General features: G+C 39.9%; 1 protein-coding gene across 2 annotated transcripts in view; it reads left to right on the plus strand.

Annotated features, from left to right (window-relative positions):
* Positions 1-9,384, plus strand: part of il6st (interleukin 6 signal transducer) — an 80,401-nt gene extending 71,017 nt beyond the window's left edge. For both annotated transcript variants that reach the window (XM_034191504.1, XM_034191505.1), the window contains 4 exons: positions 1,843-1,983; positions 5,200-5,296; positions 8,203-8,284; positions 8,502-9,384. In XM_034191504.1, coding sequence (XP_034047395.1) covers positions 1,843-1,983; positions 5,200-5,296; positions 8,203-8,284; positions 8,502-9,125 — 944 coding nt within the window. In that variant the 3' untranslated portion in view covers positions 9,126-9,384. The remainder of the gene's footprint in view (positions 1-1,842; positions 1,984-5,199; positions 5,297-8,202; positions 8,285-8,501) is intronic.
* Positions 9,385-16,204: the final 6,820 nt, after the last annotated feature.

The raw sequence follows: 16,204 nt of genomic DNA on the forward strand, positions 1-16,204 counted from the left end.
ATTTAGAATAATAAGTGGAGTGGAGGTGGACTTTTTAGAGGTGGACTAACAGGTCTTTGAGGGCCAGAATTTCTGCTGATTGGCAGGTGTTGAAATACTTATTTGCAACAGTAACATGCAAATAAATTATTAAAAAAATCATACACTGTAATTTCCAGCTTTTTTCTTTTTTGGATTATGTCTCTCACAGTGGACGTGCACCTAAGATGAAAATTTCAGACCCCTCCATGATTTCTAAGTGGGAGAACTTGCAAAATTGCAGGGTGTTCAAATACTTATTTTCCTCACTGTATATTGTGCCTAAAACTCTCGTGAATATATTCTCTAGGTTTATAGATGTTGTTATTGTGTTTGTTTTATGTAAAAATGCCAGAAGAAGCCCAGGTTGCTTTTCCAAAAGCCGAAATTGTGATTCAGGCTGTGATATAACCGGCGTCAAAATGCATAGAACACTGCCATCTACTGGCCACCGGTTATATCACAGTGTTGTCGACCACAGGATTTTAAAATTATCTGTAGGTTTCCAAAACCAGAGAGACCTCACACGTGGAGATAAAAACAAATCATAGATCTGACAGGTTTATTTGTACAGTGTGTGGTGTCAACCACATGGTAAAAACAACACGCACAAACATTTCCAGGTCAAACACCTCGCTTTCTGATTGGCTGCATGTCACATTTAGCTCCTCACGTCCTTCTTAACACACCACACATGGCAGGAATATCTGATATAATTATATTATATTAGATTGTTGGGGCGTCCTTAAGATTGTCGGAAGGGAAAGATTGGGTCCGACATCGGTCTAATTATCTTGCCACGTGAACCAGGCTTGATGTTATGACGCCTCACGGAGCGACTGATTGATCTGTTGTAACACCGCACCGGGCATGTTTTCACTATTATTTGATTTCTTTGTGCGACTGACAATGTTATTTAAGCATTCAAAAGGCGATTCCCATCGCCACACAATTCCAACACGCGAGAGTTTTTTTTGACAGTTCTTGTTATTGAAAGAAACCTTGTCTCCTGAACCGAATAGAATTGTGATGTCATCATGCATGCGCTTAGGCGCTGTCTAGCGGGATCTTGAAAATTTCTTTCTTTTTTTAATAAAAATGAGAAAAATGATATATTTTACAAAAGCACATTTATTTGTAAACACCAACACGTTACATTGATTCACTTGTGTTAGTTTTTACATAGAATGAATGACTCAGCCAATCAGTATAAGTGGAGGCTTAGTTACCCATAATCCCTTTTGGGGATCTGTGTGTTAATGTTCAAATCTTCAGAATTAGTGCATTATTTTAAAATTAACATACGTGTTATATATCACTTTTAAGAGGTTACATTAATATAGTTATTCTATCCGGAATAATTTTATTTTTAAAGCAAAACCATAATTCAAACCGACTTTCCATTTCAAGATCTCTGCCTCATCGCTGGACCACTGTATCCTGTCTGGGTAAATAACGCTTTCCTAGAGCAGGGGGCAGAGTGCACAAAGACAGAAGCCCTGGCTCATTGACTGTTTGGGTTTGTGATTCCTGTTGGTTCTGTTAGAAGCTTTGGCGGTGTTTAAACTCAAAATCAGCTTCTTAGTGGCTGAGAGCATATGGGAAACAAAATTTAAAGTTAATGGTTATCTGTAGCTTCGGATAAGTTTTTAGGCAGTTTATCGGTTTAGCGTTAAAAAAGATAACTTTTCAGTTAGCTGATTACCAGTTATCGAAACTAACTTTTTGGTTAGCTGTGCCCACCACTGCACTGACATTTGTTGGAATTAAATGATGGCAGCAGAAAGTTTGACACAAAGACTTCTGTGTTTTTCTAATTTACAGACGAAACGGTGCCAGCTAAAACTTACTCCTACACTCTGAAGCAATTGTTAAGCAACACCAAGTATGAGACTTGGATAAAGGCTTCAACCATTGCAGGCTCAGCCATTGGTCCAAAACACTCATTTAGCACTGTGAAGTATGGTGAGTCTACCTTTTTTTTTCTTCTTCTTCTTCTTTTTTGTTGACGTAAATACATTTGTTTGAATTTTTGTTGCACAATTTTCAGTTAAACTATACAACTGCAAGTGTCTTATCACCAGAACAGCTAGGTTTGATGATGAACACCTCGGCTGAAGTTAAACTCTAGTTAAAAATTAAAATCACCTGCACATTTGAATTGTGGGAGCAGAGACCTTCGTTCTTTGAACACTGTTTGTGGATACAGTTTAACACAATTCTAATCAATGTGACTCTGTCTCCATATAGTACAATTCACATAGTGAAAAAAGTACTCACCCTCAGCAGGAATACAGTCTGTCAAATTTGCTATTACAGATGATTTTTTTTTTTAATCTTTGTTGTCATTGTGTTTGTGTGACATCTGAAAGCTGTGCTTCCATTTTCTTGGTTGTTAGGGTGACAGGTTTTGTCCCATCTGATTGGATGGCTGAAAAGATGCTGCAATGATAACACCAGTGTCTTTCTGAGAAGTTCAAAGATTTTCAACTTAAAGCGCTTAAAAAAGATGCTTGGTGCTGTGCTTTTGCTCTAGGCGGCCACATATGCACTGTTATTGTTTAGAGGAGCTGGGCAGGGAGGCACTGCTGCTCAGAAGAAAAGAAAAAGCAAAAAAATACATTATGGACACAGGCCTGAAGGCTTTGTTGGTCCAAAGGATGAAATTCATAAGTTACCTAGCATGATTCAGAAATTGGCTGATCTGAGTACTTTTACCTTTGGAACTGAAGGTGTATTGTGATTTTAGATAATTTCGCACGTAAAGAACATTTTTGGTGAAGGACCTTTATTTGCAGTCGAATACTTCTACAGTGTGGTATTGCTACTTAAGTAACAATAATCTGTGAGCAAGCTCACCAACTTCTCTGTTCTCTGTACCTGCTTACATTACATATAATTATAAACTACACCAGGGCTTCCCCAAGTGGTGGCCAGGGCATGCATGCGCATATATGTATGTATGTGTTGTTTGTTTGTTTGTTTGTTTGTTTTGCTTTAATCCCTGCATAGTAGCCATGCACCCCCCGCCAACTGAAATTATAAAAGATTTTAAGTATGAAATTTGATCTTTAGTTTTGCAACTGCATCACAATTCAGTGAATTTCTCAGAAATCCAGGTTTTTATTTTCATGGTGAAATTTTCCGGGTTTTCCCAAAACAGTTGGTGTCGATAATGCAAAGTATTGATTTGCAAACCGCCAATAAACTCTAAAAAAAAAAAAAAAAAAAAAAAAAGTTTCTGGCTTATTTTTGTTTTGGCCTGCATTGGATTTAGTCTGTGGTCTTCATGATGTTTGTATTTGTAAAATTGTTTGGAAACATCTCTGATGAGATGTCACAGTAGATATTAAAAGTCTCACATTTTCACATCCTGATCCGAGACAAAGGATAAATGTAACGTGCCGCTGCTCGACCACACAGCAGCGAATGAGAGACGCTGTGAGATTTTAAAATGAGCTCCACGTTAAACATTTATCAGAAATCAATTCAAATGGGGCTAATTTGGCCAAAAGGACCAAAACCCAAATCAGTGTTCCTGAGAACTAAATGCTACATTGGTGACTTAATGAACAGTAGATGCAGCTTTACTTGTCTAAAATTGTATTTTAGTTTATTTTAAGGCACTATCAGTTGTTATATGAGTAAAAGCAAAAATTGCTAAAGTCAAATGTTTGGATGAATGTAGAGACAGAACAGTAACCGTTCAATGTGATTATGTGGTCTTATCAAATAGTACTACTGTATTCTAATCCATGTGACTTGTATTGTGATGATGGAAGTTGTGTGAAAACACTCTTCTCTGGGGTGGAAAAATTGACCCCAACAAAAAAGAGAATTTTTTTTGCGTGATTTTTTTTTGGGGGGGGGGGGGGGGGGGGGGGGGTGAACAGACCTGAAATTGCACCAGAATGCAACTGAGAGCATCTCAGATTAGATTTCAAGTGCTTTTTCCATCAAATCCATTTTCTCTTCAGGTTATAATTGAAAGAATGGAAGATAATACATGTAAATAATATAAAATGTGGTGTGCCGAACATATAACATGCACAGATCAGTCACCAGCTCTTGCTGCTTAGATTTCAGACACAGATAAGACCCAGATCTGGTGGACATTGGCCTTATGAACTGTAACTTACTTCTGAAAGGTTCTTATACACCAATGGGCAAGTGGAATCCTGTCCATATTGTGGTCATCGTTCAGCGGGCCTCTTACTGGATGAAACTCAGTTTTTGATGACCAGTAAAAGCATCGAGAGCCCCTTTTGTTGCTCTGTTATCATTAATTTTCAGGTAGAAGAGTCAAAACATTTGCAATCCGTGTTCATAATAGAAGTCTTAAAATACAGCCGAAGTATGATGATTTTCTAAATAACCTCAGACGCACAAAATTTCTAAAGCTATGTTTTAACACTGATCACTGATGTGACAGAAGCACTAATGCACAGAGCGCTTTGTGTTTTTTGTCTTACAACAGCTTTAAGCTGATGAAACATCATGAGTGAGATGACTAAATATCAATATGATTATCCAATATTTATATATTTTTAATGATCAATCCAGATTATCAACAACTTTTTAAACAATATACACAGTGTACAATAATTTTTGTTTTTTAACAGGTGAAGTAATCATAGGCAGGTGTGGTGGGCAGTACGGAAGGTTCCCGGTTCAAACGCCACCCCTGCCCATTCTCCATGTAATGTGGAGTTATGTTATGAAGGGCATCTGGCGTAAAACTTGTCAGTTCCACATTCAAATCCACCTCAGGTTTTATGTGGCGACCACGACTGGAAAAAACAAGGGAGCAGCCAAAGGGATTTACTTTAACAGTCAAGGAATCATACATTCCAGCTTTTCCTGAACATCACTGTTTAGAAATGCTCTGCTTCCCTCTACTGTATATTTTGGAGAATTGCATTCTGCAGACATGCTGCTGTGAAATAACGTGTGTGTGTGTGTGTGTGTGTGTGTGTGTGTGTGTGTGTGTGTGTGTGTGTGTGTGTGTGTGTGTGTGTGTGTGTGTGAGAGAGACCCTGGAAAAAAACAACACTGAAACTCCCTGACCTCCAGGTCACTAGTGTGCAAGGCTGGTCCAATGATGAGTCTGTGGGGGTGCACAGCAGAGCTTGAAGTGGTCAGGTGTGACAGCAGCCTAAACATTGTTTGTTTGCTCCACAGCACCTGGAGAGTTTGAAGGCATTGTGGTCGGCATCTGTTTCGGTGTCCTTGTTTTCCTTCTGGGGACCATGATGATCTGCATCTGCAAGAGACACGTGTAAGTCCTTGTTCATTGTATATGTTTGATTGTTACGCAGTTCTGAACACTGCTAAATTATCATCAGCAAGCTTTTTAAGTGTTTTATGCTGTTTAGAAGCATTCATCTTACTGTATGTAAACTGCTGACCCACTGAAGATCTGACATAGTGAAGAAAAAACAATATTCAGTTTATTATAGCACCAAACCACAACATAAGTCATTTCAAGGCACTGCACATATTTTGATAATCGACTAGTCACCAATGTTTGCGATTAGGCGACTAATCGGATCATATGTAAATTGCGGTGCATTGCACCAGCATGCAGCTGCTCATCATTAGCTTCAAGCTTGAAGTGTTTAATGTATGTGCTAACTAAAAATAAAGGCAATTAAGATGATAGGGGAAAATGAAGGAAATATTTAAACTAGAGTTTGTGTACATGTAACCTCATGTCTGCAACTCAGTTTTTGAGCTTCAGCTCACAGATTGATAACACAGAAACTGGTTTTCTGGTAGATGCCAACTAGGGTTGGGTATCGAGAACCGCTGTCGCAGACTGAACGGTCCACCCCTAAAATTGGTCCGCCCTGCCTCCACTGCGCATGCGTCATTTCGAACCTCAGCAGCTCATCTGAGACAGAGTCTCTTCACCCAAAGCGATCAAATGGATTAATGGGATTATTAACCATCAGATGAAAAGGTAAAACCTCTTGAATCATTCTAAAGTCAGTTTTAAGCAGAAACAAGGCGATACTCTGTGGCGTTCTGAAATGACAGACGTGCAGTGAATACATCAGCTAGCAGCTAGTGTAGCCGCGGCGGTCTGATCACTTCCTCCATCTTTTATGATGAAATAATGCTGAATTTATGTGGAAATGATTGTTGTACAAAAGCTTCAGTTATCTGTCACTGAGATAAATGATGACTGGAGGCAGTTTGAAGCAAAAACGATGTGATAATCGGTGAACCACAACTAATGACACGCACAGTGACGGCAGAGCAGACCAATTTTTAGGGCGCACCATTTGGTCGGCAACACCGGTTCTTTTCAAAAATCATTAAGAAATGATTTGATCCACCGACATCAATAGCCTTTTTGCTTAACGAGTCCCTTATTGGTCCTTCAGAGCGGCTGTTGTTTTTGAGGGTGTTTATCAGGAAAATAATCATTTCTCTACATTGATTACAGACCCTGCAGTGGGTCTCTAATCAAAAGCTTCTGCAGCACGGTTCTGCTTGAACCAACAAAGCAGTGCGCCGACCCGTTGCTTCATTCGTTTTCGGCTTCGCTGCTTTTCAGAAGCGGTAAGTCCGCTTCTTAACCCTTCTCAAAGCTATTTAAAGATGTCAATTATGAGTCACTTTTGTGCTGATTTTAAAGTTACTAACTGGGACTCTTGTCTTGTAAGAAACAAGAATTGTCCTCCGTTCCGTTCGCACAGCTCCAAATGCTGCGCCTTCTCTCTGCGGAGTCAAGTTAGTCTGGTCAGAATTAATAACTTAAAAGCGAATCGCCATTTTAAATCAATTGAAACCTCTTTCCAAACGTTGTAATACAAACGATAAACTACAGTCGACCAAAACGTTTTTTCCTTCCTGTGTTCTTTATGAATTACATTGATGCTGATGTGCAGCGCAGCTGTCTGAGTTCATCTCAGAGGTATGGAGTTAAATTTGTGCCAGTATTGTCTGAAAGGAAATGCTTTTGACAAAAACTACAGATTTTGGTTATTTTGCCCAGAGATCAAGGATCCAGTGGACCAATTTCAATTTTGTTTTAATTTAAGACTCAGTAAAATGTTGTTGACATAGAAAACCTGTAAAGCCTGCTTTTAGTTCACAGAAAATTCACAAGAGGTATAGATAAGGAATCGGATCTATAAGCAGAATCAATTATGGCATTGATACCCATCATTAATGACAGCGTTTGTGAATCCCTTAATTTTGTTGTCGTCCAGGCCTGGAAGCACCAAAGAAATGCTTTTTCTCCCATTGATGGTTTTTTGTTTGTTTGTTTTTTAATGGCTTCTGGGATGAGCCACTTTGAGGAAAGTTCACTCTTGTGGGACATTTTTTTTCCTGTTATAGATAATGACTCTCATTGAAGTCCTCTGGAGCCCTGTGGAGGGCAGGAGGGAACCGAAAAACTTGGAAAAGCTTTCCAGATTTATGTATTTCAGTCACTTTCTTCATCACTTTTGAAATTTCTTTGGAAGGTGATGTTGTATGTTGTTGGTTGAGGACTTTTAGCCAACTACGTACTACTGAAACACTATTTATCTGACGATTTGATTGACTAAAGCTGGCAGTGATCATGGCTGATTGTGTCTAAGACCGTGTTTCTCAAATCTTTTCAGACTATTGACCAATTGACTAATAAAAACAAAACAAAAATCTTTCCACACATGCCAATTTGTGTAACGGTTTTGTTTCTATAAAAAAAAAAAAACATGTTTCAGGTGATTAAAAAATTAACCACAGTTTGGGAATAATTAATCAAATAATTTATATGTAATATAAATTCATGATGTGAAACACTCTGACACGGGTAGACTTAAGTGTGTTAAAGTGCACGGAGCAAATGGTGGCAGGCATGAATCCAACATTTGAATGGCTGACTGGATCTGCTCAGTTTTCACAATAAAACCTTGAGTGTAACCCACAGGTGGTATTAGAACGTGGAAATAAATGAATTTGTATGTTTTGTTTTTGTAAAGAGAGACATTGCTCCAACTCTGTGGCCTCCACGTAGTACCACCATCTTCCTGTTTAGCACAGTAACCACAAAGATCAGTTGGAATCTTTACCATCTTAAAGAGTTGAACATCTTTCCAAGTGTTATTGCTTGTATCATAACAGTGTGTTGGTGTGTTTTGTTGTCACATTGGTTTGAAATCGGTGTCTCTCTGATTTCTCTCACAGGATCAAGCAGAAGTTTTGGCCTCAGATCCCAAACCCTGGAAACAGCAGTATTGGCAGCTGGTCTCCTGATTATCCTTTGAAAGTAAGAAGCTTTTTTTTTTTTTACATAAATGAATGACAGCATCATGATGACGTCTACAGTGTATCTATAACTATACACAAGGGTTGAATTGAAGGCTGGAAAATTAGTTAATGTCCTACCGTGTTGCTGCTTTGGACTGTTTGTGATTTCAGAACACTATCAGTTTGCCATTTGACACATTGTGATGATATTTTTCTCTTCCAAATGCCCTCGATAGGCCGACACACCAAAGGAGAGCAGCCTGGCTGGTGTTAGTGTGCTTGAGGTGGACCTGTTTGATGGGAGGTCTGTGTTTGATGATGACAAGACCAGTTTGCCTCTGAAGAAGGACAAGTATCTATCTGAGGAGCACAGCAGTGGCATCGGGGGTTCCTCGTGCATGTCGTCACCACGCCAGAGTGTGTCTGACAGCGATGAGGGCGGGGACGTTGGTGAAACCACAGCCAGCACTGTCCAGTACTCCTCAGTGGTGGCCTCCAGCGGGTACAAGGGTCAGACCCCAACCTCTCAGCCCCAACAAGCCATATTTTCACGATCTGAGTCAACGCAGCCACTCCTCGACTCTGAGGAGACCCCAGACATGTTGGGGCAGGAGGGCAGCGAACAGTCAAAGCGTCGCCCCCGAAATCCTGGTTTCAGCCAGGCAGAGGTGAGGTCAGACAACGCTGACTCTCCAGACTTCACCCAGCTGGAGATGGAGGAGCAGTCAGCGCTGGAGTCGCTCAGCTTCCATCCCATCGTGGAGGACTGTGAGCAGGCAGAAGAGGCAGCGTGTGGGTGGCTGCAGTCAGCAAAAGTCCCCAGCTACATGCCTCAGCGGGGCGGCTACAGGCCACAGTGAGAAATTTCACCAGTATTGGTTCTTTCCTGCATTTGAGGAAGTGCGCAGGCATCTCTTTGGCTTTTATCAAGTATTAACAGCTGATAATGCTTTGAGGCAGATGTGTTGACGAAAGCACTTCGAGCTACACAAAGATGATTTCACACTCAAATGTGCAGTTCAGTTTGAACTTCACTAACCCTTTTCTTTTAAGACTATGGACAATGTACATGAGTTTAATCAGCTGAAGCTTCAACCTCAAAAATATATTTACTGCCAAGTGGATGCAAGTGAAAGTGCAATTAAAGGAACAACTGTTTGCTTTCATTTAAAGGTCTTATAAATGGCATTTTAAACAATGTAGCAGCCAACAGCTATTTTCTATGTAAAGATGCAGAAGCGTAAAGACGCCCTTTGCAGAAAATGAAGCGACACTCCTTTTGTGTGTGTTGTAATCGGAGCTTTGCTGTTCCTTGTTTCCATAGCTGCACTGTACATATGAGTCCCATGTTTGTGCTCATTTAGTGCATGTGGGTCCCACTTTGTAAATCCATTGTCCTTCACGTTTAGAAAGAGACAGTTGTGAATGACCAGTAATATAGTTGATTTCGCAACTTCCCATAATGCCCTGCACAAGCAGTTTTTCTGAGCCAGCGGGTTGAGTGAAAAGCTCTGAGTTTCCTTTATCATGTTTGATTCACGGCGTTGAAAGTGCAGCTTTTGCAGGATTGTGTTTTTTCTATCTGTGGAGGTAATATTCTGTGATTCACACAGAGGGAATGACGGAGCCTGAACATTCCACTGTTTATAGCCAGCGCCAAAGAGAAGGCAGAAGTAGCCAGTGTGAAAAACTTAAACAAGTGGACAAAATACATCAGGGGAATATCTGCCACCCACACTAGAGATCTAAAGGTTTAACTAACAGCAACTATTTTCTGTTGAAGAAATGCAATCATATTTATCATTTAATCTAAATAGAGATGTTATGACTCCTCCCTGACAATAGTTTGTCAATCTTTTCGTTTCATACACAGATTATCCATAGATAGATGGATAATTTATTATTACAAGTGCAACAAAATTTCTTCACACCGTCACCTCAAACAAAAATACAATTAATGCACAATTATTACAAGTTGAACGTAATGATGGCACACATCAGAATTAAAACAACCATACATATACGTTTGTTTATGTACGCTAAGCTTTAAGACAGTCTGTCATCAGAATTTAGGCAATGTGAGTGGCAGGGGGGCAGCAGTATCCCATGCAGCCGTGAGCTCGGTCGAAGCGGTAAGATGGAGGCGGGGGTGGTAGGTGTGTGGGGGGAGAGGGGGCATGCGTCATGTGTGCAGATGAGATGAGTTCATATCACTCTGATGAGTTTGTATCAGTTTCTGTCTGTGTGTGCATAATGTCTGGAGTTGCTTTGACAACATCAGGCTGTAGGGGAGGGCAGAAGATAAGAGGACAGCCGAATGGTTCACCAGGACCGTAGAGATTCTTCTGGAAGAAAACAGCGGGGTGTTTTGACCTTCGGAGGCTGATAAGCCTGCCGTGTTTAGGGTTGAGCAGAGAAACGCATTTGCACCTCCTCTGACTGACCAAATCCAATTTTAGTATTTCCTGGTCTCCGACATCTTCTTTGCAAGGTGTACATTTGCGCCGAGATGTTATCCAACTTACATCTGAATTCAATGGTTAATGCAGTCTGAGACTGTATCACCTTGCCCAACTCATTCATCATGACGGACAGGTGAGGGTCCGTGGTTCTGGTAGCAGCTGTCTTGCCAATTCTCCGTTAGGTCACGGCAGCACAAACAATAAGCACCAGCCCTCCCACAGTAAAGCCAAATATAAATAAGTCTTCGATGTCCTCCACAGAGAGTGGTGCCAAGCACGCAAGGCTCCACGTCTCCCAGGCGTCGAGAACATAGCCTGCAGGGCAGGTTACATCTGGGCACGCAGGGTCCCCCAGCCCTGATTTCCTTCTTGGGAAAAAAAATGGTGTCAATAGCGTTTACAGACCAGCAGATCAATTCAATGGTTAATCCAAATATAGTTTGAAGAATTCACAGTCCAGTGAAGTAGGGACTTTGAAGGTTGGAGCAGAGATAGAGGAGAGAGGAGGAGATGCTACTGCCCTCGCCAGAGTCCCAAGCACAAGCTAGAAGAGAAATAAAATTAATCTTATGCCATTAAAGTGCTCACGGCAGATCCTTGAATGCCTTTTTTTTTTATTTATTTTTTTTTATTTATTATCCAAAGTGTCCCATCTGCCTCATTCTTGCAGATTTTGTTTTGGTGCTCATTGCTGCGAAATCTGTAGAATATTCCCTTGTTTCCATACAGCAGATGTGTAATTTGTCCGGTGCACCGGAGCTGCTACCGCTTTATGTGATGTTGCGAAACACTCTATAGCAAGATGGCAGACAGTTGCGACTTTCCAGAAATTCATATCTACAAGAAACCACTTTCAGAGGTTTAGAAAGTCCTCTGATCAAGAATACGGTCAGACTAAGATCAACAGGCGCTGGCTTTTCACTGATAGGTCTTTGAGCTACTAAGGGGCTCCAACTGGCATTCTTCCTCCTCAGTGCTGGGGGGTGGTTCCACTGTTTTGGTCTGAGATGCTGGTGTTAGTGTGCCATCTAGTAGTACCATATCATTTATAAGACCTTTAATTGCCATATTCCATGTTTATTGTTGAGTTTAAAAAAAAGTAACGCAAATCTTATCACAGTATGTAAGCATACAATAAAATAACTGTAAATTTACTTTCAGATGTATTTAACACTACAGAGGGCAAGCATAAAACCCTGTATTTTTTTCTTTCTTTGATGTAGCCAGTCATTCAGAATTTGATGCCTGCTGCACATTCTGCTGTTGTTGATACAGCGTGATATGAGTAATGTTATCAAATTATCAGCATCTTAAACGGGTATTGATGGGGCTCTCTAAAGAAGCATTGAGCAAAGACTTGGACTTTTGGATGACTCAACACTGTGGACTGTTCATCCACAGATTTCCTATCAGTTTCTCCAGAAATATCAGGATTTGCTTAAGACCAAAACATCGTGTGAGTGAACAGAAGGCTGTGTGTAAAGAGCAAAATCGCCTTCTGTGACGCCCTCGGCACATGGACTCACTGACTGTAAACATCATTGATCGTTGCAGATTCAGGCTGTTCTCTGCACAGGGGGAGCCACGTTGGCAACATCCACAATCTACAGCTGTAAATGTTCCTTTCTTCACACTCAGATTTTGAACCTCTGTTCCAGACCAGTGGGGTTCAACCGTGGTCATCATAGACGCTGCCCAACGCATGTACCATCCGTCCACTGCTCTGTCTGCAGCCTGTCGGCTGAGATGGGTTTGTGGACTGAGCTAATGAGTCACGAGCAAGAATCACTGTTCTAGAAGTGATCACACCTTTGGTGTCTCCTGTCTGTCAGTGATAATCACACAGTGTTGTCATACATGCGACTGAGGACACAGTTTTACAAATAAGATATCAGTCATTTCATAGGTGTCTCCCGTGCATTAGATGAGCTGAGTTGCTTTTGGAGTTCTGTCTGTCAGTTTCGCTTGTGAATACAATAAATCATTACCAGTAGATGATGGAACAGTTGTGCTCGTAGTTTCACATAACCTGGCAGAATTTGTGAAATATTGGCCATTTTTTAGGAAATCTGACTAATCGTACAGAAAAACCTTTTATTTTGAGTTAATAAAGAGGTGAAACCATTTATTATCATGTAATTGGACCTGGCGGCTTTTTGTCAAGAAGAATGGACACCTCGAGCATCAATGACAGCTTGCAGTCTTTAGTGATCATTGTAGATAAGAACCTTTTATTTTCTCAGATAGTAAAGAGGGCATTAAACTATTAAGAACCAAGGGTATGTACATTTTGGAATGGAGGTCCTTATTTTCTCTATTGCTATGTTTTGATTGATTGCACTGTCCTGTGATGCCTCATGATTTAATTTGAAGCCCATTCTACAAATTCTGCTCGAGTATGTATTTAAACTTAGGAGCACTGCTGCATTTTTAAAGGATGGACTTGTCTTGATGTGCGTAAAGGTTTTGTAAAATGCAGTGTGTGTGTTAGTCACACGGGAGTGGATGTTACATGTCATAAAAGGTTTAAAAAACAAAACTATTGGAACAATCTAGAAAGATTATTCACTCACACATTAGCCTAAAGAATGTGGTGTTTGTGTTCAGTTGCATGACTTTTTTTTTTTTTTCTTTTTTGGACATAACTTTCTTTGGCATATGTCACAGAACCTTCCATCTAGTTAAAAATAAATGCAAATAAAATGCGACATAGCGGTTGTCAGAAATGGTGTTGGCAGCACTTTACATAATTTACTTTTATTTCCTTTTATCAAAATGTGTTTCAGGCATCAGGTTTGGTTTTATTGTCTATCTGTGAAAAGCTTGAGGGGCAAGAATTATGTTTATTTTAATATGTATTTTAGTTTAAGATGAGCCTAACTGAATTTTATGTATCTGTGATGTTTGTTTTGAATACTGTCCACCTTTTTGTGTGTATCAGCTTGTCCCTGATGAACAGGCTTTTGGAGTCGTGGCTTTGTGAATGTAAACTTTTTGATGTCACGTGCTTTACTCTTTACTGACAGAAACCTGGTCCCAGTCTGTGCACTTTGTGGATTCTCTGCCACACTTCAAACTGTGCAGAAAGAACCATTTTGACAAACCTGCATGTGTACGATCACCATAGTGGGCGTTCCATTTCTACATGGACGTACAAATACTTTGGTGCACATTTGTACTTTAAATGACACAAATCTACCATAGAGGAGTGTATATGAACATTGTGCTTAAAAATTTAGCAGTGCGCACCAACACAGTGAGATTCAGTGAAATGGTTTGTGTGATTACGACCCATCGCAGTGATCAACAGGATCGCTGCTTGATCTGTCAGCATTTGTGTGTTCACTACAGCAGATGTAACATCCAGTATTTTCACTTTGTTCAAATTACTCTTTTATGCTGTTGCAAGGAATAACACATAATGGACAGTGTTACGTATTATTATTTCTTTATTTTTCTGTTGCCACTTTTGTTTCTTTCATTTAAATTGATGTGACATTTGTTTATTTGGTGACTGAATATGCATGAGACGTGCCTTGCCTGTTTCATTTACTGACCACAAAGTTGCGAGCTCAGACGTCAGGGGACTGAAAAGATCGAAGACAATTGATGGTTATGAGTGTTTGTTTTTTTTTTTTTTTTTTTTTTTTTTTTTTTTTTTTTTTTTTTTGGGGACCTGAGGTTAATAAACAGTCTGTGTAAATAACCTTTCTTTTCTGTTGTTTTGAAATTGAACACATTTCAAATGTTGTGTGTTTTTATATAATATACAGTGTGTGTGTGTGTGTATATATATATATATATATATATATATATATATATATATATATATATATATATATATATATATATATAAAATCTGCGACAGACTGGCGTTCTCTCCAGGGTGTACCCTGCCTCACACCCCCTGTGATTGCTGGGGTAGCTCCCCAGTGTGTTGTCCCCAGTGCTCCCCGCAGGTGTGAAGAAATCATGAAAAACTGTGGTTATACAACTAAATACTAGTTTAGTGATTCACAGAATTGCCAAAAAAAGCAGTTTGAACATAATAGTTTTGAGTTTGTAGCGTCAACAGCAGATGCTACTATTCAACAGGTGCTGGCTTCATCCTTGAATTGGCGACACCTGATTCACACCTGTTTGTTCCACAAAATTGACGAACTCACTGACTGAATGCCACACTACTGTTATTGTGAACACCCCCTTTTCTACTTTTTTTTTTTTTTTACTAATAGCCCAATTTCAAAGCCTTAAGACTGTGCATATCATGAATGCTTGGTCTTGTTGGACTTGTGAGAATCTACTGGATCTACTGGTACCTTGTTTCCCATGTAACAATAAGAAATATACTCAAAACCTGGATTAATCTTTTTAGTCACTTAGCACTACTATTATTCTGAACACTACTGTCGTCCATCGGATCCGGGTTGTGGATCAAGTTTCACTGTGTATAGGCTTTGAAGGATTACATCAAAACTACTTCACGGATTCTCACCAAATTTGCACCACAGATAGATATTACGAGTGAAGCACTGCGCAAGTGGCACAAGTTCGCTCATGGTAGAGGGAGTCCCAAACAGGAAGTGCCAAATTTTGAGTCCAGAGTGAAACAGGAAATGTCAAATGTTGAACACTTCCTGGAGCTACAGCAGAAGATATTAACCTGTTTTCCATTATGCACCTCCCCCCCGTATGTTTATCCTCTGTAAGATTTTTGTGTTATTTAAAAAAAAAAAATTGAAAAAAGAGACTAGATCTTGGGGGAATTCAATTCACAGTCAACACAGGAAATGCTAAATGTTGAGTTGACATTGAATCCAGGATTGTTCAAAGATGTTTGCCCAGTCTGGAATAATTTTGATCTTTTGACACCAAATAAGATTACATATGTTTGTACTCCTCCTGGAAGAATAACCAGAAAACATACCCACACCTTTATCAACTCGCACTGAAATGTTTATGTTCACCATCTTCATCTGTACCCTGTGAAAGAGTTTTTTCTAAGGCAGGGGAACTGCTGTGTAAGAGGAGAAATCACCTTGGAGCAAAGACACTTCAGAAACCTTTGTTCCTCAATAAAAATGTAAGTAAGTATGTAAGCTTTATTTATAAAGCGCCTTTCACAGACCAGGGTCACAAAGTGCTGCACATGGCATACAAAAATCTAAAAATAACATACGAAAACAATAAAATACAATATTAGGCTAAAAAGCTAACTTAAAGAAATGCGTCTTTAGTTGCCTTCTAAAAGTATCTATACAATCCAGAGAACGAAGGGCACATGGAAGCTCATTCCAGAGGCTAGGCGCCACCACTTTAAAAGATCTGTCCCCGCGAGTTTTAAAACGGGTCCGAGGAACCATCAACAGGTTCTGATTGGACGATCTGAGGCTCCTGGAGGAAGCATAAGGCTGGATCAGGTCCCTGATGTACTCCGGTGCCTGTCCATGCAGAGCTCTAAAAGTCAATACCAGGAT

Source organism: Thalassophryne amazonica, chromosome 17 (genome assembly GCF_902500255.1).
Source record: "Thalassophryne amazonica chromosome 17, fThaAma1.1, whole genome shotgun sequence".
NCBI classification, from domain to species: domain Eukaryota; kingdom Metazoa; phylum Chordata; class Actinopteri; order Batrachoidiformes; family Batrachoididae; genus Thalassophryne; species Thalassophryne amazonica.